This window comes from Pyxicephalus adspersus, chromosome 3, assembly GCF_032062135.1.
Source record: "Pyxicephalus adspersus chromosome 3, UCB_Pads_2.0, whole genome shotgun sequence".
Taxonomy (NCBI): Eukaryota; Metazoa; Chordata; class Amphibia; order Anura; family Pyxicephalidae; genus Pyxicephalus; species Pyxicephalus adspersus.
Window position 1 is genome coordinate 53,129,006 of NC_092860.1, and position 26,467 is coordinate 53,155,472.

The following is a 26,467-nucleotide window of genomic DNA, read 5'->3' on the forward strand; positions in this document are numbered from 1 at the left end:
ACTTGATGTCTTTTTTTAAACCTAATTATGTATGTAGTGGAATGTGCCCCCATTTTGTGGATTTCTCCTTGATTCCAGTTTATTTGATGGGTTTCCAGCAGAAAGGGTAGGAGAAATAATCTTTAACATTTGAACCCTCACAAAACCTGAAATTTTAACCTTTCTCACAATATCTAATAAACAAAACAGTTTTGTATGTTGTCAGCCTTTAAACTGCCACCTACACAATATTTTTTTCAGTATTACCCTATTACCCACATTCCAAAAATGAAACTATATGGAAAAAAAATACAAAAAATGACAAGTTTCATTGTTTTATTAAATATACAATCTCTTACAACAGTTATTTAAAATATATATATATATATATATTTATATATAAACATTTTCCAAAAGTGCTGTCACTGCAACACACCAGAACATAGGGCAAAGCATAAACTCTATTGGTTAGATATTAAAAACAAAACAAATTCACCTTTCAGCAGCAAAGTTACCTATTAGCATTGTGCAGTAATGTGAGATCTGCAGGCTTTGAATCAGCACTGCAGAATTTGCCGTGATGAAGAATTATGTATGTTTTGGGTACATAATCTGCTTTTATAAAATAGTTTTATGAAATCGCTGGCAGGACAGGATTACCGATACTTAGACATCTGATTACAACAACATGGTTTTTTGCATGCAGGCATAGGCACGTATGTCATTTTGTTTGTCTACTATTACATATATGCAGCATACATATTGACACAAACAAAACACGAACTTGTGCAATCATAGACATTATTTCAAAAACGCAAGTAATGGCACTTTAAGTTTTTCTGCTGAAAGTGTACAGAACTATTCTGAAAGGCAAAATGCAATCTTATACAACAAACTTTAGGCAAAGAGAATTTCAAAACTCTCACTCCGTGACATAAAACATGAGTTAAAAAGAACTGAGCTAAATGGCTGTATGTTTGGCTTGTGCTGTCTCAAGTAATACACCTCAAACTCCCATGGAATAAATGCTTCAGGCCTTATAATAGAACTTAGCTGAAACATCTGAATAGAGGAAGGATTACTGAGGCATGTGCGTTTCTGAAGAATCTCACCAAATATTAAAAATTCTCTGTGGGAAATCTGATACTTCAAGAGTGAAAATGTTTAACTGAATCAAAATGTTTCTGCACAGAAAGTTCTACTAAGACTAAGTGCTTTTTCTGCCCAAGTCTTTAAAAGTTATGATAATTGTACATAAAATCTCATAACAATAAACTAAGAAAATGGGTAGTTATTATCCTTATTTTTCAAGCAAAGTGCTTGAAGGATGACTGCCAAAAACCCAGTGAAAATAGAAAATCACCATTCCATTGGCTCTGTCAATAAAAAGCCCTAAACAAAGCACTTTAAAGTCTTTGGTTGCTCTATAGAGCCCCTGCAGTTTGTTGGAATCATTCATGTCACCATGTGTACAAGACTAAAGGCAAAAATTATGTTGGATCTTTACAAACATGGATTACAAGAATAAGCCAAGTACTGTTAGGGCCTATGTCAACGGGCTTGAGCCTTTGTCAGTAGACAAATGGAGTATTTAAGATGCTTCTGAAATCATTCAGAATAACAAACAGCTTAATTTGACCAAGTTCAAACTGTTTTTTGCATTACAATGGACTGGTATAGGAGGAGATGGTGTTCTGATACAAACAAAAGCCCATCACCATTGGCCCTTGATAACCCCAATTTTTGAAACCATCCTCTACTCTAAATATTTCAATGGAGCTCCCTTAAAGCATGTTTTATACGTTTCTTGCTGCAGACAGTCTATTGACTGAAATATTATACAGGAGTTTTAAAGACATAACTAAAGCACATTGCATTGGCACAAAAATGAGATGGCAATAGCAGCTTTGTTCATGGTTGGGGATGAGGAAATTATCAAGGATGTGCATGTTTGTGCTCAGACAAGTGTGCCATTAAGTAATATGATGCTCTTGACAGAGCTCCACTGATTGGCATACCACTGGTCTTTTACTATTTCACCCCCATTCCAATCACCAATGTTACCATCTGTTTTGGCAACTGTAACTTCTTTCTTTAGCTATACTGTATTGGCTAACTAGACTAGCACCGATTCATTTCTTTACAGAACAATTTTTTCACTTCACATTTGGAAGAAGAAATGTGTTGCTTGAACACCATTACCATAAGAAAATACAATTTCTTGCAACAGCAAAAGTGTTAAACAACTATTTTCATACAACCCCCACTCTACCTCTGAACACTGGACATTTTTTGAAGCTTTTTCAGAAGAATCTGTGTTAAGTCAAAGGTGGTAAAGCTGATGCCTACTGCAATTGGACCCTTTACCCAGTTCATGCTGAGCCCTTTATACAAACCATGGATAAAACCTTCTTCAACCACCACTTCCCTCATGGTACCAAGGATGGAGCCATATGTATGTCCAGTAACACCAGCAGTCTGCATTCGCCTTCTTACAACATCCAGAGGATAGGAAGCAGACTGACCTAAGAGTCCAGCACAGGCTCCAAACAGCAAACGTTCAAAAGGGTATGGCTGGGTCCTGCCACTGTGCTCTGCAAATAAAATGGAATAAAAGAAGCATTCTCATCAGTTGGTCCATGTAAATAATAAAGGTATACCTGCCATAACTAAAACGCAGGGGCTGCTATTGTTTCTTTTTTAAAATGCTAGATCTCTGGATAGAACCCTGACCTATTGTATTTACTACACTGTAAAGCTATGTACACACGGCAGATTTTTATCGCCCGATAATCAGCATCGGCCAATTATCGGGCGAAAATCTTCCGCGTGTACAGTCGGTGTCGTCCATCGTCCGGACGACCGACCTGCCGGATCCACGGACGATGGACGACAGCCGATCGTAATGAAAGGGAAGAGCGCGCAGCAGGGTGCCGCTCCATCGTTCTCCCCCCTCCCCTTCTCCATAGAGCATGAACGGTGCTGTATGTACAGCATCGTTCATGCATCTTGCAGCCCCTTGTCGTTGGAAAGGATCGTGAAAGATCCTTTCCAACGACAAAAATTGCAAGTGTGTACGCAGCTTAAGTCACCGACACAAATCAACATCAGCTTCTATAGATCCAAACAAAAAAGGGCTCCACATATTTATACACATGAAACCGGGAGATCAGACATTCCCTCAAATATTCCCATGTGTTTCAATGGCAGTAATTGATTCCCAACAAGGGAATGACGTGTGTGTATATAAGGCACGGCATGTAACAAAGAAGTAGGAGGCACTGTATGTGATGCACAGGAAAGAAGCACTGTTCACAATTGAGACGTATAAAACAGAGAGAGAGAGTGTATGTGTGTGTGTATAAAAAAACAAAAATTAAAGGCTCTTTAGATAGATTACTCTTTACTTCCTGTTGTAGGCACAAGCTTTGTAACAGACAGGAAATAAAGGAAAATCTGCAACAGGAGAACAGACAAGCTGACAGAGGTTTTAGCACTCTTGTACTTAACCTAAAAATAAATAGATACAGCTTAAATAAAACCACAAAACGTATTAAGAACGAATAACAGTTCTAAATGATCCAATTCTTTATTTTATACCTGCATGCAGTTTCTTTAGTGTTTCGTAGGTAAAGAAGCTGATTCCTGCATAGGGAATTACTCCTAGAATTGTAGGAGCGAAGCCTCGGTACAAGGTCTTCAAGCCCTCTTCTTTTGACATACGGATAAAGACGTGTATGATGTTACTGTACCTGCAATATGAATAGTTTAGTTGATTAGCTTTGACAAATATAAGGACCACATTTTTGATGTGGCAGTCAATCTGAACCTTTTCAACTTTCCTGATTTAAATTCAGAGTTAGTACCTATGTAGATGGCTATTTCAAATCACACAAGATTTTTTATTACCTCTATAAGTACGAGTAGATATGATTACTCACATGATAACTTCTACAGTCAATCCTTGCATTTTGAAAACTGGAACCTATTCCTCAATGGTGTCCAAGTAATATAATGACGTTTTCAAGTGGTGCATTTGAAACAATGATTTGTCTTGTATAATTATAAAAGGGAAACACTGTAAAAATTAGTAGGATATCCACTAACTCTAAAAGGGTAGGGATATTTCTGTGCAAAATCTGCTTTGTCCTAAAACAAGTAAAGCTTCTTATAGTCAGGTAATAGCAGTATCAACTATGATAAATAACAGTCAGTGTGGTAGATTTCTTTTGTAGTAAACAAATTGGCTGGTCTCCCATCAGACATTTCACACACGCTCCCCCTGGGTCTCTATACCTCAAAACCTGTGTACCCCACACAAGCAAATTTAGTATATATTTGAAACACTGTCCCATTTTAAAACAATTTACATGTTAGACTGTATAAAGGTACATTTAAAAATAATACAGACTCATCTAATGTTTAAGTACCTTTTCAATAACCTTTATAAATGTTCTTTTTTTTTTTAGCAAAACAAAAACTGTAACTTACATTTCCTTTGGTGTCACAGCCATACGTGCACGAACAAGATCCAGCGGGTAGGTTAACATGGCAGCTGTTGTACCTGCAAGAGATCCTGCAAGGAGGCGTGGGAACGGTGTCAAAACACTGCAGGAGAGTGGAAAGAATCCATAAATATTAAAATAAAACATAAAATTTTCACCAAGATCCTGAGAAAGCATGATGTTTAGGCAGCCACCTTTATTAGCACAAATATATATTGTTTTTTCCAGAATTCACTGATTGTGCTTAAGGCTGACAACTAGTTTGATACTGATAAACTAGCCGAATACTATTACGAATAAGTGACTAGTTTGTCACTTTTGGATGAAAGAGATCATCACAATGCAATTGCTAATAAAAGTTTAAACACTTTATTTAAGACTTGAGATGGATACTTTTTACTAGACTGCATTTGTTCGGAACTTTTTTTTTCTGGTTGATTGGTTCTCCTGCATAGCTGTATATGTCGATGTCATATATGAACTCTCAAAGGCCCAATGTTTATGATTCCCTTCTTATTACCCCCTAATTTCACTCTTTAAATGAATGCTGTATCATGTTTCTTTACCCACACATATATTCAGAAATTTACCACTATTAATAAAATGCTTGGAGCAGAACATCAAGGGGCAAAACCATCACATAACAGAGGTAGCTGTGCATGATTTAGATCTGCATTTATTTATCTTTTACTAGATACGTTAAAAATAGGAACACTGCACACACATACACTTTTTGCAATACTCACTTTTGGGGTTACATATGTATGTTAAAAAAAAAACTAATAGCAAAACTTTTTTTTTAGATTTGTAGAGTATATTTTACACTGTGTAGGATTAATACATTTGGGGGAGTCAGAATGGAAAAGGATCTGGGGGTTCTTTTGCTGCAATATCTAAAGCTAGCAAAGAACTTTCTTGTATTAAAAGAGGAATAGACTGCAGAATTGGAGACATTACCCTGCCCCTGTACAAAGCATTGGTAGATATGGTACTTGGGTTGGACCAACCATAAGTCATAAGGTGGATAGGAAAAGTTGATGATATTTTAGATGACCTTTACTTTGGATAGAGAATATTCCCGTGGAACATATAGGTGGGCCAAAAGCTCCCAAGGGTAAAAGTTCCACACCAGATGCAGGTGTCCAGCTGCAAGGTATTGCGGAGGCAGAAAAGCAGAGGTAGTAAAAAATTGTCACAGTCTCGCCTGATAGAGGCAGACTGGTTGGCGTTCCTGTGCGTGCGACACGTGCACATGCACAATCTACTACGGATTGCTTTGAGAAAAAGCTGGATGCTTTTCTAGAAGCACAGAATGTAACTGGGTATTAACCCCCCTAGCGGTAATCCTGAGTGTGACTCGGGATGGCTCTAACATGCAAAAAGCGGTAATCCCGAGTCACACTCGGGGTAACTTTAGAAGCCCCCCTTACATTTGCCCCGCGCTCCAGCAGCGACCGGATGGTCCCGCTGTGATGCTGGGGCGCCGTGGCCGGGCCAGGAAATTTAAAAGCAGATTACTGAGTAATCTGCTTTTAAATACCACCCGGGTCCCGGCCACGCCACTGCTTGCATCAGCAGGGAGATGCGAAACACAATGCAGGACTTCTGCATTGTACTTCACATCTCACTGCAGATGCGAGCAGCAATAGCAAATTCTGGGGGTGACCACCGATGTGTCATCTTCCGGGTGATGCGAGTGGTGAAATATTGGGGGGTGTGTCCGGGCGGGAAATGTAAAAGCAGATTACAATGTAATCTGCTTTTAAATGTTTTTTACAGTACAAAAACACCACACAACATGAAATAAAAATAAAAGTACATTTTTAATTTTATATTTTAAGATTACATTGTTGTCTAATATTTCATTTTTTTAAATTATTTATAATTATGTATTATATTAAAATTTATGATTATAATAAATAAATATAATAATCATACCCAGGAGTTAATCCTAGGAATTACAGACCCACAATATAAACAAAAATTTCTATGCAAAAAAAAAATAGTATCACTTTTTGCATCAAAAAACTGTCAGAATTAGAATGCTAGAGGGGTTAAAGTAAAGATAACAGAGCCTGTTGATCCAGGGAACATCCGATTGCCTCATGGAATCAGGAAGCAATTTTTTACCCTGTTGCAGCAAAGTGTACCAGGGTTTATTTTTTGCCTTCCTTTGGATCAACTGTCCATAGGGTTTTATATCTGGGATATGTTTATTTCCCTAGTGGTTGAATTTCATTACCTTTTTTCAACCTGACTAACTATGTAACTTTATATAATAGTGAATAAACAAGCTGCTCCTAAGATGCAGTGAAAAAAAAAACCAAAGTAACATTTAAAAACAGTTCTTGGAGAAATCTCAGTCTAATTGTCTTAATTACTAATGCCAATGCCATGGATAATAAAAATGACAATAATTTCAAAATTCTAAGTAGCCACCAGGACAGTATTGAAAAAACACACTGACTCTTTTCCCCATTTCCTACTATTCAAAATAAAAAGATTTACACTTTATATATACAATTTTAAAAATGTGATATGACACATTTGAGGGAATAAAATAAAAAAAATTATGAGCATTGACCTGCTACAGCCTGAAAGTTTTTGTTGCCTACAAAACAACTTTCAGATAAACTCTTTCAGATCATTCAAGCAACACATCATGTGTTTTATTAACTGGTCTGTGAATTTAATGAGGCATGTGACAAAGTTGCTGAATAAAGTCCAGTTATCACTGCGTGAAATAAAAGGATCTTCTTCTTTGCATTATATGTTGGCCTTTTTAGTGAGTGACAAATAGTTTTGCTTGGTCCTACTAGCAAAAAGCCTCTGCACTTCAACCAGAATATATTATCAGTCTGGATACTATTGCATGCATTCCACTCGTACACAATATGGACACAGATGGCAACAAAAACCTATCGTGCAGGTAGCGATGTGGACGCGCAAAGATATACCCCCATCTCCTGGGCAAGGGAGAAAAGAATTTACTTAGGATCTGACTATCCTAGGACTGCACATGTCTAATTAGTGGGATAAAAATAAAAACATTTAATTAGTTAGAAGAGGCAGGAGCTTTGATTTTTATTTTCTTTTATCTTTTTGGCTATTTGTATACAATACCCCTTCAATAAATTTAAAACAAATGTAGTACATGACAAAATATTCCAGTAGTATGGGTTATATCTAAGAAGACAGGACAGCAAAACCCTAAGGATCCCCGTGTGATAGATCACAAAGGGTATATTTTATATGTACCCAAGTAATACTAATAATAATTATAATGAAGCCTCCTCATTTCCCCTTTAATAAATGTCAAGGTAAAGTCTTTGGAGCAGAAAAACAGCTTATTACTTCTAGGCATGACTCCCAGAGATTGGCAAGGATACAGCAAATGCCATACCAGCATGATTAGTATCATGTATAAAAATACCAGGTAGTCCTGGTTGACCATGGTTATGTTTAGCAAGTGAAGGAATGAAATGACTAACACTGATCATCTTCCTGACAAATTACCAACAGTCACTACAGTGAAAAAGGGGAACAAACTAAAGACCAACAAAAGAAATGCTAGCAGTTTAGCTTGACAACAAATCAACATCAGAACTGAACAATGCAATAGGAGATCAACCTATGAGAATACTCTGCAAAAACTTAGGTGCATCGGGAAAGAACTGATTTAAATCAATATAGAGATCACTACTTACGATCCTTGGAAGCCAAAGTAGCCGCCGAGCAGTTTTTTGTACTGTTCATGTGCACAAAACTGTATAGCTGCATACGGGATAACCCGCACCATGGTTGCAGAATTGCCCCTCCATAGGCTCAGGAAACCTTCATTGAGGTAGGTGCGGTAGATTAATTTGTAAGCTTCCTGGAAAGAAGATATGATTACAAAGTTTAAATATCAAGTTAGTAACCTAAAGTATAGTTGTCTTTTTGCCATCTGTGTCTCATTAAGGGGATTTTCTTACTATGGACTCAACAGGAAATGAGAGGATATCTTTCCAGTGTTAGGGAAATCTATTTGCCGAAACTTGTTGCTTTGTCAAGTGCCCCTATTGGAAGATTTGCCTTCTATTGCAGTGGCCACTCAAAATTTACTCCCACTTTTGTTGACCAATACAAATAAAAAAAAGTAAATCTCTCTAATGAGAAGACAGACAGAAATAAAAACTTGTCAGGGCTAAAAAAGGTTTGGTTAAAGTAGAATCACATATGGACTGCCTAACCACAATGCTGGATAAAGAAAGGCTAAATACAGAACAACTAAGCCTTCATACGCTTCATATGACTTTTTTACTGTATAGTGCATAGGTAATACATACAGTAAACCACCATTGCAATTTTCATATTTATTGGGTCTTATTTTCTTGAACTAAATACATTTACACATTCTTAAAGAACAATAAAGATTGTGTATACAAACAGTCCTTTATCAATTCATGAATCCATATATAAATATAACTCATAACATTCAGGTTACCCTTATATGGTGAAAAATAAATCCCAATAATAAAAAGATAAAGGTTACATCATTGATGTATAGTGTAGAACAGGGGTCCCCAACCCCACTAGTGGGCTGTGGCTCTGGCCGGTGCACTCCCCAGAGGGGTCAGAAGAAGGACCCCGCTTGGGGGGGAGGGGGGCACCAGCCAGAGCCACAGACCACGTCTCTGGTATGCATCGCAGGCTCAGGTCTCTGGACACAACTCATGAGAGAGTGGGCAAACTCTGGCATCAGACCTCACTAAGTGACACAAGGCTCCTCGCGCATGTGCGGTCCAGAGTCCCTGCTTTTATTGGTCCACAAGGTCCAAAAGGTTGGGGACCACTGTTGTAGAATGTTCATCTACTTTTTTTTTTAGAGGCCAGGAAAGAAAACCGACAAGTGAATGCCAAAAAAAAAAAGAAGACAATGAGATTTCCTAAAAGCCATTTGCTATTTGTTAGAAATGATAGTTATACCCCACCCCATACTATGTACTGTTTAGTAGACAGCAGTCTTATGATTTTTATGATGAAAATACCAGACATTGTAAATATCAGACATGGCAGCACTTATCAAAAACTGTGCGAAGAGGCTCTGATAGAAGCTGCTGTCCAACACACATGATGCAAGCTAGTTCTGCAAAATTTGTTTCATCAATGTCCAATTACATCAGCATTTTGCATCATAATAGGTGCCCACATACAAAGGCCAGAGTATCTCTTTTCTAACATACAGCCCTACAAGAGTAAATATACCGCAGGGACCCTTTTTATTTTGCCATCAATAATTCACTGCCACTGCATGAGTCCATGCAACAGGTGGCTATAAAAATTTTCTTTTTCTCAGGCCAAACACAACATTGTAGGAAAGCACACAAAATACCCATTGATCATGCCACAAATGCAGGTCCTTGTCACTTTCTGTGAGTAATAGAAAGCAAATCACAACTTATCTATCTTATGTAAATAAATAGCTTCATCAGCCCTAATGTAATGGAGAAAAAGAAAAAAATCCTGCCTGGGTGACAACCATAGCTGCTTCATAGAATGAAATATTATTACATATTTGTGACCACAGTAAGGTCTGCTCTTACCTTGGCTGAAAATCTGTTTGAAGATACTGCAAAAGGAACAAAAAAGGTTATTAGTTACTAAAATAAAAAATGTTCTTATATACATTTTTAACTGACAGTGTTTGTACATAATACAATATACACAATTTAAAATTGAATGTACTATGCAAATAGTTATGTGTATGTTCTGCAGTTTTCTATCTTTTTAGTCTAACATATCACACTGAAGGTTAAAGCTGAATTCTAAGTATACAAAATGGCTCTTGCAGTGGTGCTCCCCCAAAACTACAAGGTTAAATGCTTGTTTTTGTCTAGGTGGATGTCAAAAAGGACTTTTATTTTCCATTTCTTTGCTCCCCAACCCCTCCAAGCTAGCCCAATTCTCCCCCTGGAGCACTCCAGTTGTGGGCAGCCTTTGACCTTATCACCTAAATTAAAAAAAACTGCATTTCAGGAGATGATTTTAGTGCAAGTGTAGGAAAATGCTGCAAGGGCATTCTTGGTGTTTATCCTTAAGCATAAGTTTTAGGAGAAACTTGAACTACTAAGTATCCCGATTAAACAATAACAGAAGTCATGAAAATACTCATCTTTACTGCACTACCTGCTGCTCAGAGATTGTATAGTAAATAGTCACATGACTAAATGCCAAGATATTTCCTCACTTTAAATTTGTTAAACGATGACAATCTCCTTTAGCAAAGATCAAGCCACCAAATTTTGTAGAAAGGTTGTACATGATACACACATCTGACATGTGTACTGCAGTCCCCCATACAATAATCCATCCTAGTACTAGGATCATTTACTGGTTGACTGCTGTTTAGCCCTCTAAAGGGAGGCACAGTGGGTCCTCCCCTCCAAAAAACAGGATGGCACTGTGTGCACAGCATTTGTTTGTTCATCTGTCTCTGAAAATGATTAGGAAAAGAAGCGACAGAAATTCAACATGTGTACAGGCCTTAACCATGACATGAAAGTCAAAACATAAGCAACAAAGTAAAAGGAAAGCAAACATAATCTTCTGCAAATAAAACATTTGATAAATTCTTTTTACTCTAGGATTCCTTGTTCCCTGAGGCGCTTGTTGATTTAATCCACCAGCCCCTATATCACCACCGTTAACCGTAGTCATGTTAGGTCTGCAGTGCTGAATTCACCAGCTCACAGTTACGCTCAAAAGTAAAAGGGTGGTGAAGGCTAAGTGTTACATAAACAATAAATTATTCTAGCAAAGTTTTTACTTGCACATTTAATGTATACTATCTTTGTTGGGCAAAAGTGAACTTACCTTGGAATATTATTTTAGTTCTGTCCAGTGGTGCAACTGCTGTTTTTGCCACAGCACCAGCCAAAGCTCCAGACATTAAGGAGTTAAGGACTCCTTTGCCATTTTTATTTCCCTAGTAAAAAAAATATAGGCTGTTACAACAGTAACTTACATAAAGTAATAAATATATCTAATACAAGCTACATATCATTATTTCAGACTTGATATATAGAATCAATAAAATTTGTTAACAGTGAACTGTGAGGGCCTACCTAAAAAACTCCATTCAAGTTTAAGCTATGCCAGCAGTCCTGCATTGTGCAATAAACTAATAAGGACCCATACACATTCCAGAAGTAGAGGAGAGAAGGCAATGCCATGTAAAGCTTGACAAAAACACTGCCTGCACTTTTTGCCATATGCTGCTATTCAGAACTTGACCAAAGGACATTTGATAACAGGGTTGTTAGATGCATCTAACTTGGTGTGTTCATTTTAGTTTTTTTAATGGGCAGTGTTAATGCAATGTGTGCAAAAACCTTATACCACATGATGACATTTAGGTTTTAGTGCTGTACAAGCATTCATTTTCCCTAATGCATTAGAATAGTAGTAATTAAATAGTCATATCTCAGAATAGGATCTCGACACATTTTTGCCTTAGGACATTCTTTCCAACACCTAATACTAAACAGGATGTTGTGCATAAAATACATGTTTATGCATGCATACATTGTAATTTTTATATACCGTATTTTTTGCCATATAAGACGCACTTTTTCTTCCCCAAAACTGGGGGGGAAAAGTTAGTGCGTCCTATACGACAAATGTGTTAAAAAAAATAATTAAAATATTATACTCACCCGATACCCGATCCCGCGTGTGTCTCAGGCTGCAGCGTGTCTCTCTTCTCTCCTCTGCCAGCATCGTGTTTTCTCCTGTCTGTAAAGCAAAGCGAAAGAAGCCGGCACAGCGCCACCTGCTGTTCCCTGTCCTAACTGCCGTACAATAGAAAAAAAGCACAGAGTGATCAGAAGGGGAATTTGAATGACAGAGTGATCAGAAGGGGAGTTTGAATGACACAGAGTGATCAGAAAGGGAATTTGAAAGGTAGAGAGTGATCAGAAAGGGAATTTGAATGGCACATGAGTGATCAGAAGGGGAATACCGGTATGAATGGCACATGAGTGATCAGAAGGGGAATAATCTTTCAGAATCTTTTTTTCTAGATTTTCCTCCTTTAAAATTGGGTGCGTCTTATATTCCGGAGCGTCTTATACGGCGAAAAATACGGTACATAGCAGAATGGTTCTAGTATACTTAATATATAATTCAATGCAGCAGTGTAGAAATCGAAGGAGCCAGGTACTGTTTTTTTCTGACTAAATAAAGTAGCCAAGAGCAATTACTTCTTCCAATTTAGTACTGCTACGTATCAGTTAAGGTGGCAGTGTTTGTTGATGGTCTTTTGTTGGCTTTCATCAGGTTTTGCATTCCCATACAAGGCTCAGAAAAAAAGGCTTAATGGATGTCAAACCAAAAGCTCAAGTGGTTAAATAAAATTATTTCATGTCATATCTATGCACTATTTTCCCTAGTCCCTTTTTGCTGAGAAGTGTGGTAGAAATGGCAATTTCAGATCCTAGTAGCATTATGCAAACCGTTAGGTTGCCCCAAGAGGATCCCATTTGACTTAGGTGTCATATCATTAGATTAGAAACAGATTATTCATCTGTAAATTTATAACCTAATGTACATAATAAAATTACCAACTAGGACTTATTAATGGCATACTACTAACTCATCAAAATGTCAGGATTAAAAGAAAGTTGAAATCTTTTTAGAAGGGCTGGAAAAACATGTCTTTGCAAAAGAGAGCTTAAATGAATGTGAAAAATAAAAGAAAGGTGGCACATTCCTTTTGAAATGTTTATGCAAAGCCAGATGGCCATGACTCACTGTGAGCAATGAGATACAATAATGAATTGTGTGCTTTCTTGCAAAAAAACATTAGCAGCTTTTCTAAGTTTTACTGCTTAGACTCTCTTGCAAAAAAATATTAAACATTGGAACAAATAGTTCATTTTTTTTTCTGGTTGTATGTCTTTTTCAAATGCAATGTCTGTTTTAATGCCTCCGAAATTCTTGTACAGTTGAATTGGAAACAATTTTTTTCAGCCACTTGCAAATGCCTGTAAAAGCCTCCTTACCACTCACTCCAAGCGGACGTCTAAGCGCACAGGAGCAGTAAATGTGGAACACTGTAGGCCTGCATTTTATGTATTAGTGGTAAAATAAAGGAACAATGTGGAATGAACACTGTATTGTTATAAATGTGCTACTGACACTTCCTGTGCCTCCTTTCCAACAGTTAAAGAATTCTGTTCTCCGGTCTACAAACATACATAAATATTTTCGTATGCTTTGACCTATATGTGCACGTGCCAGGAAAGCCTACAGGCCATGAATGTAATGTCACATTTATACCTTACCTCTGACACCACAGCAGTGGGTAGGACAGTGTGTGCTCCATTTCTGTTTAGATTCACTTTGCTTTCCTTAATACCATTCTCCATACCACGATTCTTCCCAGCTAAGTTAGAAAACACAGCGACTCCTGAAAAAAAAAAAAAGAAAAAAAATGAAAGATGTTTCCAAGGAGCTATATTTTTCTAAAATTCTGGTATAAAGCAAGTTGTGTAAACAGCATAATGTTTCTTCCAATGCCTTTCAGTGCACTGTTAAGGTGAAAAAAAGGAGGGGGTGAGCAACATGCAGCCAGTAATGTTCCCGAGTATTGGCAGCACTAGTCAACAACTTATTTTCAGAACTACTATATCACACATCCTAAGCATTGCTACAAGGCCCTGCACAATCTCTCTGTTTTATTCAGGCATGAGAAAAATAAAGTACACACTCTTTCAATTCTAATGTTTTGCATATCATGACATAAAAAACAAATCATGTAGTCTATGCAAGTTCTAAAATGTGGTAAATAAAACAACACGTGATATATTAAAGCAGGTCATTACTTATTTAACAAAGAATATGTCAAAATACAGAAGCAGTGTGTGCGAAGTACACCCTTAGAACTTTCATAGGAATTAAAAGGGTGTCTAGCGACCTGACGCTTCTAGTTACATACACTTTATTAGCACTGATGGCCACCTCTATGAAAGTATACGTTTTGGCAGTTTGCTGTTCTGGAACATTCAGATGCGTGTTCATACAAAGCCAAGGAGAAAAGATATCAATCATCAGCTTAGAGAAGAAATTTTTACGACCAATCAATCTGGGAGAGGTTATAAGGCCATTTCCAAACAATTTGAAGTCTATAATCCTACACTGGGAAAAAATATTCACAAGTGAAAAACATTTAAGACAGATGCCAGCCTTCCTAGGAGTGGATGTTCAAAAAACTTCACTACAAAGTCAAGCTGTGCAATGCACAGAGAAATTGCAATAAACTTAGGAGATATATCTCAGACTCCACAGTTAGAATAGTAAATGTTAAAAAGAGAAGTTAATGACAGCAGAATCAAAAAAAAAACTGAACAAGTACAGCTTGCAGGAGTTGCCAGTTACCTCTCTTAAAAGAACATGGCAGGCCAGCTTAGGCTTGCAGAGTTGAAACTCTGGAACAAAGTCCTTTGGACAGATGACACCAAAGATATTTGGCCAAAAGTCACAGTACCACGTTTGGCAAAAAAACAAAACAAAACAGCATATCATATAACACCTCATACCAACTGTTAAACATGGTAGTGAAAGGGTGATGATTTGGACAGTCATTGAGTCAACCATGAACTTTATACCAAAGTATTCTAGAGTCAAAATATTTAGTCTGTGCTTCTCTGTTAAAGCAGAACTAAATGTAAAAAAGAATACATTCTGACCAGGCCAGTTCTTTGTGGCAAAAAGGAAAGGCAATGTTTGTCCTGCAATAAAATACCTGTCTGATCCCATTTTTTTTTATATACATTTACCTGCTCCGTTGTGGACACAATAAATCATGAGGCACACTTTGCATGTCGATTTACCTGGAGGAGGTGAGAGACTCCCTGCTGCTCCTAAAGGCGTCATCGTGGTATTGTAGCCCCTCCCTCTTTCAGCATCCTCACCAGTCATATGGGGGAAAGAACTTTGGGGGAATTGCCAGAGCCCAAACGAGGGTCGGGGGTCTGGCAAGCTCAGGAATTAGTCCCGTACAGTCACACCAATCGAGCCCATATGATTGGGCACTCCTGTCCCTTGTAGGGTGCCAAGAGTGTGGGCAAAGGGAGAGAGAAAAAAGAAGATAAAGGGGAAAGAAACAACATTGTATATTTTTTGAGTGTGTATATAAATATATTTTATGAGTGTGTATATAAATATAATGCAGATGAGAGGAATAATACATTGTCTAAATTTGGGTATGCTTGAAGATAATACATTGTTTAGGTTTGGTATATTTGAAAGTTAAATGAAATGTGAGGTAAATACCTTAAATGGTAATACACCAAATAGTGTTGTATATAATAATTATTAGCTTAGTATACAGAACAATATTATTAGATAAAAATCAACTTGATAACCTAATCGATCAGCATAATGATATTATTATGAAACTAAGTGTACATGATTATAATATAATGTGATGGTTTTATATATTTTTTTGAATATTACCGGTAATTTGTTCTACTTGGGTTATACTAACGATTAATATGATATTGGTATGTTTATTATAACACAGCCAATGTGAGTCTCTATATATCCTTTTAAGAACCAAGTAAGCAAAACGCATCAGAATCGAGACAAATACTTAGAACATTGGAACCACAGTAAATCGACATGCATATATTGTAATGAGCCCATAAAACAATATGTATGATGTATGCCTATATTGAGTTTTTAATGTAACTTTTTTTCGTATTCTTTTGTGCAAGTTTTCCATAATAAATCAATATTGTTTTATGAGCTAAAGTTTGCCTCAAAAAGATGTCTCAATTGTTCTAATAATGAAATTATGCTTGGAAAACAAGTAGCTATAGAAAAAAAACAGAATTTCACCTTCTTGGATTCTTTCTGTTTTACAATGGATTGTTGGAGACAAGCCATCTCCTTCAGCTTCTCTGGGCCAGGCCATGAAGGCATAACCCAGTCCCAGCAGCCCCAGGGGGGACTGGAAAACACAGCATCATTCACTAAGCTGCATTAAGCCTGAAGCATCTTAGTGGCAAAGCTAAGAGGGAATCGCCAGAGAGCAAAGAAGCCACGGGGGGATAAGGCAAGTTTGTAGAACCCCTTTACATGAACAGGCATTAAGGCCGTGCAGTTTGTTTGGACCTGTCATTTGTCTATGTAAACATTTACTTTAGGGAAAGGTTAGGACATATCCATATCGGGATTATTTTGATATGACTTGGTATGAAAAAACATTATGACCTTAACTTTTTATACAGCAGAATTGTATAGCAAATATTTACATAACTTTTAACAGTAATTTATTGGTCATTAATAGTACAATCAGTTATATACCTTGCATGGACAAATATTAGGAAAATTGTATTCCTCAGGATTCTTCCTTAGTTTATTAAATGTTATTGTTGAACAAATACCAAGAAAAGTGGGTTATGTCTTTCTCAATGTTAGGTGTGTGCAATTATCAGGTAACCGATTTATACACAATTTTTCCCCCAACCCATTTATGTTCCACAAGAATACAAAAAAAAAAAAACTTTGACATTTTTGAGGAGTTCCCTCTGCCTTTCACTACCAATTTGATGAAAGGTCAACAACAGGATTTATGCAAGAGGAGGACAAGTGCCAGGTTATTATTCACACATCTTTGAGTCTTTTGCAGGCTAGCCAAGAATGAAAGTACTTGAATACCTTCGACTGAACATTGCTGACAAAAAAATAAATGTTTTCTCATCTAAAACTATGGTGACATGAAACCCTGTGTCTTCTCATTTCTTTCTTTTTCCTTTTTACAGAGTGGGAGGTTCCTTCTTTGGTGGTCCACATTCGTGCATACATTATGAGAGTGAACACTTCTGTTTTGGTGTCCATCGCCGAGTTCATTTCATACACCAGAAGAGGATTCCATGCTTACTTTTTCCCTGTAGTGTGCCACTTTCATAGGGTTAACATTTGATCTCCTGCTCCCTTGTTCATAGGCCTCACACCTTTGCATTTAAAAGGTGGACTTAAAGTCCCACTTGAAAATCAGCAACCAGGCATGTGTTTATTGCAGACAGTGACTGTTTTTATATGTGGTCACTGCCCAGCTGTCAATTGTTTTATGCAAGGGATACTCAACAATCCTGACATCCCTTAGGGGTCCTGGGACTGAAGGAACTGCTGCATGCCTGTGTTCATCTCAACGTGTCCAATGAAAAGGGCCTAAAATTGGAATGCAGAAAAGAAGAAGGTGGCAATGCCCCGGACAGAACAAGGACAGACAAATGTCAACTGGGTTTAGTTACGCTTTAGGTGTGAAATTTTACATGTTGTTTTTTGTTTTAACACATCACACCTAAAATGCATAAAAGTGCATAAAATAAATATACCCATAGTATAAATGTCTCTTGTACCCCTAGGGCATAAATAAACATTTCATAAAAATGCTAATTTTCTATGTTAGAAATTGGTAATATATGTGCATACTTTATAGAACTTTGACCGGCTGTTTCCATTGCCAGCTTTAAACAGCCACATCTGCACTGACTATTCGGTGGTAAAAGCATAGTTGACAAGCAGGAATAGGGTAAAATGGACAGCATGAGACCTGGTTGATATTGGTATAGTCAAGGTGACCTAGGTTTCCAGGGCAATCTGTATAAAAATAAAAAGGAAGTACAATCTTAACAATTTAAGTAGCAGATTCTGACTTGAACCCACCATTTAATTGTCCCAAAACCTACTTTGCATTTATTTCTTACAGGTCAGGGACTCACTAAGCAGCAAAGAAAGTATTGAGTGACAACATGCACCATAAAGCAATGGCACCTTGCATGTTTTGATGCGTACACATTTCTTTTCAGGCTCATCTACCTTAATCTGTGAACACCCATCCAGTTATCAGTGAAATGAAACTAAGAAGACCACGTTTTAAAATAAACTTGTCTATGGAAAGGTAAGGGAGCGGCCATTGGTGACCTTCCTCTGCAAAAGCTATATTCCCATATTCCCATACTACACCCTCTGTCCATTATACATTATATGGCCTAGAACACGTATACACCTAGAGGTGTAAAAAAAAAAAAAAAATAAAAACTCCAGATTCATAAAACATTCACCATGCATCTTTCACTGACGTATTCACTCTCTCTTTGCTGGTCCCCACCGGACTCTTGTTGGACTAAACCCAGCTTCATTTAACCTACTTCCTGTAAGCCCAGGATGTCTAGGACCCCATCACTGGGCCACCAGAGAATGATGCATTGGCATTATGAGCCACCACAATTCGTAGTAATTGGAACTTGGCCACTGACAAAGAAAAAGTACCTGTGGTCATATGTGACTGAGTAAACCTGGAAAAATGTATGTATAAAATAGGTGTGACAGTGCCCTAATTGGGGTTGGGATGCCAGCAAAATAATGAAGGTGGGCGATCTGGAGATGGGCTTTATAATCTGCAATACCAAGACTGGGTGTGATGACTTCTCAGTTTATATGAAACATATTGGCTGAAAAGTACTTCAACTGTCTGCCTATAAAGTGCTCAAAATGGTATTTCATAGGTTTTATAATGGTATAAAGATTTATTAAAATAATGAAAAAACACAAAACTAAATGATAATATTTCTTTTAAACACATAAAAAGTGAGATGGATGTAAATTCAAACCTACACTTGTGATATGTAAAATACTCTGGCAGGACAAGTAAATTCTATTTTGCTGTACCCTGTATCAGATAATATACAGTTAGGTCCATAAATATTTGGACATTTGGATTTTTCTAGTTTTCGTTCTGTACATTACCACAATTCATTTAAATGAAACAACTCGGATGCAGTTGAACTGCAGACTTTCAGCTTTAATTCAGTGGGTTGAACAAAAAGATTGCATAAAATGTGAGGAACTAAAGCCTTGTTTACGCAATGACTTCATTTCAGGGGCTCAAAAGTAATTGGAAAATTCACTAAAAGGCTATTTCATGGGCTGATGTGGGCAATTCCTTCGTTATGTCATTATCATTTAAGAAGATAAAAAAAATGCCTGGAGCTGATTGGGGGGGGGTGCTTGTATGTGGAAGATTTTACTGTTTTACAGACAACAACATGTGGTCAAAGGAGCTCTCCATGCAGGTGAAACAAACCATCCTTAAGCTGCAAGAACAGGAAAAAACCCATCCGAGAAATTGCTACAATATTAGGAGTGCCAAAATCTACAGTTTGGTACATCATGAGAAAGAAACAAAGCACTGGTGAACTCAGCAACGCCAAAAGACATGGACGTCCACAGAAGACAACAGTGGTGGGTGATCGCAGAATAATTTCCATGATGAAGAGAAATCCCTTCACAATAACCAACCAAGTGAACAACACTCTCCAGGAGGTAGGCGTATCAATATCCAAGTCTAACGTAAAGAGAAGACTGCATGAAAGTAAATACAGAGAATGCACTGCAAGGTGCAAGCCACTCATAAGCCTCAAGAATAGAAAGGCTAAATTGGACTTTGCTCAAAAATATCTAAAAAAAACAGCACAGTTCTGGAAAAACATTCTTTGGAGAGATGAAACCTTTAACAAGAAAAAAGTATGGCGAAGGCGTGGAACAGCTCATGATCCAAAGCATACCACATCATCTGTAAAACATGGCGGAGGCAGTGTGATGGCTTGGGCGTGCATGGCTGCCAGTGGCACTGGGACACTAGTGTTTATCCATGATGTAACACAGGACAGAAGCAGCCGAATGAATTCTGGAGGTGTTCAGAGACATACTGTCTGCTCAAATCCAGCTAAATGCAGTCACATTGATTGGGAGGTGTTTCATAATACCGATGGACAATGACCCAAAACATACAGCCAAAGCAACCCAGGAGTTTATTAAAGCAAAGAAGTGGAATATTCTTGAATGGCCAAGTCAGTCACCTGATCTGAACCCAATTGAGCATGCATTTCACTTGTTGAAGACTAAACTAGGAACAGAAAGACCCACAAACAAACAGCAACTGAAAGCCGCTGCAGTAAAGGCCTGGCAGAGCATTAAAAAGGAGGAAACCCAGCATCTGGTGATGTCCATGAGTTCAAGACTACAGGCTCTCCATGCCAGCAAAGGGTTTTCATCCAAGTATTAGAAATGAACATTTTATTTTCAGCTTTTCAATTTGTCCAATTACCTTTGAGCTCCTGAAATGAAGTGATTGTGTAAAAAAAAGTCTTTAGTTCCTAGTACATTTTTATGCAATCTTTTTGTTCAACCAACTAAACTAAAGCTGAAAGTCTGCATTTCGACTGCATCCGAGTTGTTTCATTTAAAATTTATTGTTGTAAGTACAGAACCAAAATTAGAAAAAAGTTGTCTCTGTCCAAATATTATGGACCTAACTGTATGTGAACTAACTTTGCAGGTAAAGTACATATGATGAATGTCATTCTAGACATTGAAATCAGATTAGGAATCTTGATTGCAAAATGAGTTAAACAATTGTCTATTTCAGTATTGCTCAACCTTGAAAAATTGCACAATTATTGGTTCTACTAATCCTAAAATCCCTTAGAAATCAGATCCTATTCTCTAAAACAATTTCATTTATTATATATTGATTTCCATCATACTGGCCAGGCCAATGCAGGAGGCTGAAGATCCTGAACCCAGAAGAAGGCAGCGACAAGACATTAAAAAGGTAATCACGGGATGTGGGAGGAGTGGAGGAGATTAGACTATAGATCTGATTTAGGCCTCAATGGAGTCAAATGAAAACAAAATATGCTAATAAAAGGCTTCATGGGATTTTTTTTATATTATTGCCAGGGTCTCCTGGGTGAGCATATGAACCATGATGGCACGCACCAGCAGCTGGTGACAAAAATAAAGAAACCACCACCAACAGCATCATAATTCTTTAAAGGCTAACAATGATCAGCACAATTGTAACATCATCAAATCTTACTGTAAGTCTCCTGAGAGTAGCAGTCAGAGACAGCAGTGCATGAGATCTCACACTGCAGACATACGGCTATAGGGCTGTAGGTACAGGAGTACTTGGGCATAGTCACATCCTGAGTTAATCCTGATAAAGGTACATTTTCAGGTTATCTTAGCCATGAAGACATTCTCTGCAACATAACAAGTCTCCTCTTTTTGAATTCAGATCCACCTCAAGTCTTGCATAGGGAACATTTCACTTTCTGTTACACAGACACACAGGAAATGGAAACCCTTTCACTACCAAGGACATAAGAGTTATGTCCTTAGAAGTGACAGCTTGTAATTATGCACCAATTTGTTGCAGTGGTCAGGAGTGTGTTCCAGGTCTTCAACTGACTGCCAGCTATAACATTAGACATGATTTGGGTCAGTTGCTGGGATGTCATGTGTTCTTATGTGAATGTGCTTTTTACTGAAATCCAGGGTATTAGAAGCAGCAGCAGGAAAAAATCATGCAACATAAAACAAAAAACTAAAATAACCACCAACTACAGAACAACGGTCGCCAACTGGTGGTCTGCGACTCTGGCTGAAGGAAAAGGACCCTGCTGGAGGGGCGCACCAGCCATACCCGCGGATCATGTCCCCTGTATGAACACAACTCACCAACCCAGTGGGCCAGTTCTGGCATCATGAAGACACGATGGGGGAAGTTTCTTCTCCTTTGAGTGACACACGGCTCCCCGCACAATCTGGGGATTAAGTGGTCCGAAAGGTTGGTGACCACTGCTATAGAACATATACAGTTTTGGCCAGCTGGATTGCCAGCACCTTTTCAATAGCTGCTCAGCTGTCATGAGAAAACTGCTTTGGTTGCCTTTGTGTAGAGAGAGATGTCAATGAGAGTACCTGCAGCCTGCAAACTGCTAGGAGATCTATACTTTGTATCTTTTTCTTACTTTGTTTCCTCTTCATTCTATGCATCTTCACTTTTTCACCATAGCTTCCTTCCACTGAACTGAGAAATATTTCTGGGAGAAATATATATATTTTGCATGGAAAAAAAAAAAAAAAAACTTGCCTCTGTACAGGTCGAGATTCAAAAATCCAGGAACCTCCTGATCTGAGGAGTGCCAGATTTTTAAAAATTTCTGAATGATATAATGGTTATATATGCCCTACATATTTAACAGAAAATGACTACCTGTACAGTCCTTTAAATGGATGTTGAGTCTATATTGGGGCTATACAGCAGCAAATAAACGGGAAAGAATGAGCAGGAAAGCACGTGCAAGCAAGACCCAATAGCTGATTCTGGAGTACAGCGCCATCAAAACATAAACGGGAGCTCCAGAAAACAAATTGCAAATGCGCTCCGAAATCCATGCCGGAAATCTAAAGGAACCAGATTATCGATGGGCCAATTTTTGAATGTCAACTTGTACAATCTCTTTTAGGGTAAATTTAGATGGACGATTAGATTACAGAGCGGTTACTGCTTCCTCTACAGCACAGCCACCTGTTCTCACAGCTTGTCTGAACTTAGCCTTAGATTCACTAAACAATCTAATGTGAATACAAGCCTTTGCAGTCTGATCAATTAGTATCAAATCATACAGCCCTTGTATTACATAGGTATCATTAGATCTAAAGAGTGTTGTATAACACTGGGGAACAATTTTGAACAAATTTTTTGTTGACTTCAATTTTTAAGCTTATTTACACTAAAATAGGTATGCTGATTTTGAAAGTGCAGTTAGTTTTCTTCTATCACAATGAAGTTTTTTCTCTACCGATTCATTTACATGCAAGACAGTGTGGTCAGAGGTTGTGCACTGCTCTACGTAGTGAATAAGCAAAATTTATTTTTCTACTTACACACGTATTTCTTTTATTTCAGATCATGTCTGGCTCTGCTGTTTCTCATTGTAAGTGCCTAAACAACCCTAACTCATTTTGTTATATCTGTGGCCGTTTCAACATTCCCAGTCAAGGGGCGAACACCAGCACATTTGTAGAGCAAGCCTATTTGGCATATTTTAAAGTTAAACTTGGTGATTAAGATAATTCTGGGGCCCCTCATAAGGTGTGCAAACAGTGTGTCGAGGGTTTACACGTGGACAAAGGGAACACGTGATAAGATGCCATTTGGTATACCTATGGTTTGGTGAGAGCCAAGAGATCATTTCAGTGACTGTTACTTTTGTATAGTGAAAACTTCAGGACATAACAAGAAAAATAAATGTAACATAGAGTATCCTAGTCTACCATCGGCTATACGCCCAGTGGCTCATTCAGATGAAATCCCTGTGCCGGTTTTCGTTACACTACCCTCTCTTAAAGAAAATGATTATGGTGATGAACTTGGTGACAACATTGATGAAGAGTTTGAAAATGCAGAGTATTCTGATCGTAAGGGATTTGATCAGCATGAGTTGAATGATTTGGCACGTGATTTGGGTCTATCAAAGAATTCAGAACTCCTAGCATCAAGACTGCATGAGAAAAACTTACTTGAATAAGGAACAAAGGTATTGTACTTTCTGACCAGAGAAATTGCATTTCTGCAGTACTTTAAAACTGACAGTGGCTTTGTGTATTGCCATAACATACCTGGTTTAATGGAGGAATTGGGAATTCCAATCTATACCTCAATTGAATGGTGTCCTCCTTCACAATGGCAAAATATTTGGGTCAGTCCCAATTGGCCATTTATTTTCTCTTTGTGAAGAATATTCAGACATAAAGAGAGTCATTGAGTTGTTGCAATATCACCACACAATTGGGTCATCTGTGTTGACCTTAAAATGGTATGCTTCCTTCATGGTCAGCAACGCGGACACACCAAGTATCCCTGTTATCTGTGCATGTGGGACAGCAGAGCTCGTGAGAGGCATTGGGTGGAAAGGAATTGGCCTCCAAGATCTGCCCTAAAACCAGCTGATCCAAACATTCTACATGAGCCACTTGTTAAAAGAAAGAATATTATATTCCCGCCTCTGCACATGAAACTGGGTCTGATGAAGCAGTACGTTGAAGCTTTGCCAACTGAGGTACTGTTCCAAGTACCAAGTAACTAATTTTGGTATTTCCTAGCCTGTCATTTGAAAAAATAAAGACCGGTGTGTTTGATGGTCCACAGATTCGGCAGCTCATCAAAGATGAACATTTCATCAGGACAATGTCAAAAGTCGAAAAGAATGTTTGGTTATCATCCAAAGCCATTGTCAATGACTTTCTTGGAAACACACGAGCAAATAATTACACAGAAATTGTCCAGAAACTCTTGGAGAGCTACAAAAATGAGCATCAAGGTGCATTTTCTGCATAGCCATCTTTCTAACTTCCTGGAAAACCTTGGTGCAGTCAGTGATGAGCAAGGTGAATGATTCCACCAAGATTTGAAGGTCATGGAAGGACAGTATCAGGATAGATGGGATATACATACGATGGCTGACTATTGTTGGAGCATCCGGCGGGATTGTCCTAACACTGAACACTCCAGGAAAAGCTATAAGCGTAAATTTTTACCTTAACTGCTTACCCGATAAATTTTCAAATGTTTTACTGTAAAACAAATTTCACAGAGTAACAATAAATCCTTTGTATGAATAAAAGAAATGTAAATAAACAGTACATTCATGTTATTTCATTATTTTTTCATTGTATGTAAAATTTGTATGTTTTTTTAACAGGAATGGAGAGTACCCTGTATCGTAAAAACTGGATGTAATAGCAAAGAACTGGGGTCATTTCTGGATTCACCACCCAAATTATTAGTAAAAAAACAAGTGTAAGATCTAACTCAACAAAACATGCATTCCCCAGTGTAATTACAATGTATATTTATAATGCTCTATTTATAAAACAGGGAATCACAGGATTCCCACGTGGGAATCCTCCAGGGCCATGTGTTATAAGGTCAGATTCCCTGTTTAATAAATAGAACCTATAGTGTATATAGATGAATGATCTGGTCACCAGAATTACTAAGAAGGGAAAGCTCCCCCTGGGGACACAGCCTGCAGTAAAAAGTTCTGGCTTTGCAGACACATGACTCATGAATGTTTGGATGTGTTGTGATCGGAATAGAAAACATGCAGCATGTGATTATCTGCCATTCCCACCCATTCTAATGAAGACAAGTCACAAAGCAGATGTGTAAACATGGCAGTGCCTTGTCCAGGCATATATCACAGACACATTCCTGCATACTTAACACTGCTCTTATAAATAATATGCCCTCCCCCCTGGCACTGCCCTGCACGTGAAGTAAAACAAGTGGGCATATTGCTATCGGTCTGGCGTGGACTACCACGACACATTCCCCCACACCAGCTGAAAGGACACAAGCCTTGGCACCAGCAGGTATTAATCGCTGCACTCACCTCTGACAGGACTCCAGTTTAGCCGCTACACTCCAGGCCACCGTACCATTGCCTGGGTGACAGCCCAGGACACGCCCTTCCAGGTGTTGCCCAGCGACGAAACTCAGAGAACGGGTTCGCCAAAGAAGAGAGACAAACTCGCAAGCCAATCAAAATGAAAAGGGGTGGGGCCGCTCAGAGGCAGGAACCTGGAGAGGGGACAAGGGAATGGACCAATCATGTGCAGAAGGCGGAGTCACGAGTCCCATGTGGCTGGTGTTTAGGGGGAAGGGTGATCAGAGGGTGTTAGAAATAGGGTGAAAGGTGACAGGAGAAGCTGCAAGTAAGTGTAGTGTACAGATGAGGACACGTGGGTCATATACATTCCGATATACATCTTTGTGCATGCTGCTGATTGGTGCACATGACTGCAGAAAGGTCACTGTGGAATGTCAGGTTTATTTTACTGTACCATTAATACTAGCAGCAGGATCTTAATTCATTGTAATCACTTGTTCATTTTCATGCCTGGAGCCCATTTAGATCTGTATGGTGCATAGATACATGTGTATCATCAAATGCATGTTCATTAAAGCTACCTAAACTCAGAATTTCACTTTACATAAAAGGGTAGACAACTTTTTTATTTAAAGAAAAAATTGTGTTTGTGTTTTTTTAAGTGCAACACTTTTTTTTCTTAAACAA

General features: G+C 38.1%; 1 protein-coding gene across 2 annotated transcripts; it reads right to left on the reverse strand.

Annotated features, from left to right (window-relative positions):
* Positions 1-300: 300 nt before the first annotated feature.
* SLC25A42 (solute carrier family 25 member 42) lies at positions 301-25,933 on the reverse strand. Of its 2 annotated transcripts, none has more exons than XM_072404624.1 (8): positions 25,784-25,933; positions 13,811-13,935; positions 11,340-11,451; positions 10,070-10,095; positions 8,192-8,358; positions 4,471-4,587; positions 3,580-3,731; positions 301-2,573 (listed from the first exon to the last, which is right to left on the reverse strand). In XM_072404624.1, exons 2-8 carry the CDS (start codon positions 13,892-13,894, stop codon positions 2,248-2,250), a joined length of 984 nt encoding a protein of 327 aa, XP_072260725.1. In that variant the 5' UTR covers positions 13,895-13,935; positions 25,784-25,933; the 3' UTR covers positions 301-2,247. The 2 variants fall into 2 exon arrangements, with proteins under 2 accessions (XP_072260725.1, XP_072260724.1); XM_072404623.1 differs by lacking the exon at positions 25,784-25,933 and adding an exon at positions 15,359-18,416.
* Between the last annotated feature and the right edge of the window lie 534 nt (positions 25,934-26,467).

Coding starts and splice junctions, on each gene's coding strand:
- SLC25A42 (XM_072404623.1), bottom strand. CDS start 15,446: ATGACTGGTGAGGATGCTGAAAGAGGGAGGGGCTACAATACCACGATG. Junction 13,936..15,358: donor GAGTCTCTCACCTCCTCCAG/GTAAATCGACAT, acceptor TTTTTTTTTCAG/GAGTCGCTGTGTTTTCTAAC. Junction 8,359..10,069: donor CAAACAGATTTTCAGCCAAG/GTAAGAGCAGAC, acceptor TCTTCTTTCCAG/GAAGCTTACAAATTAATCTA.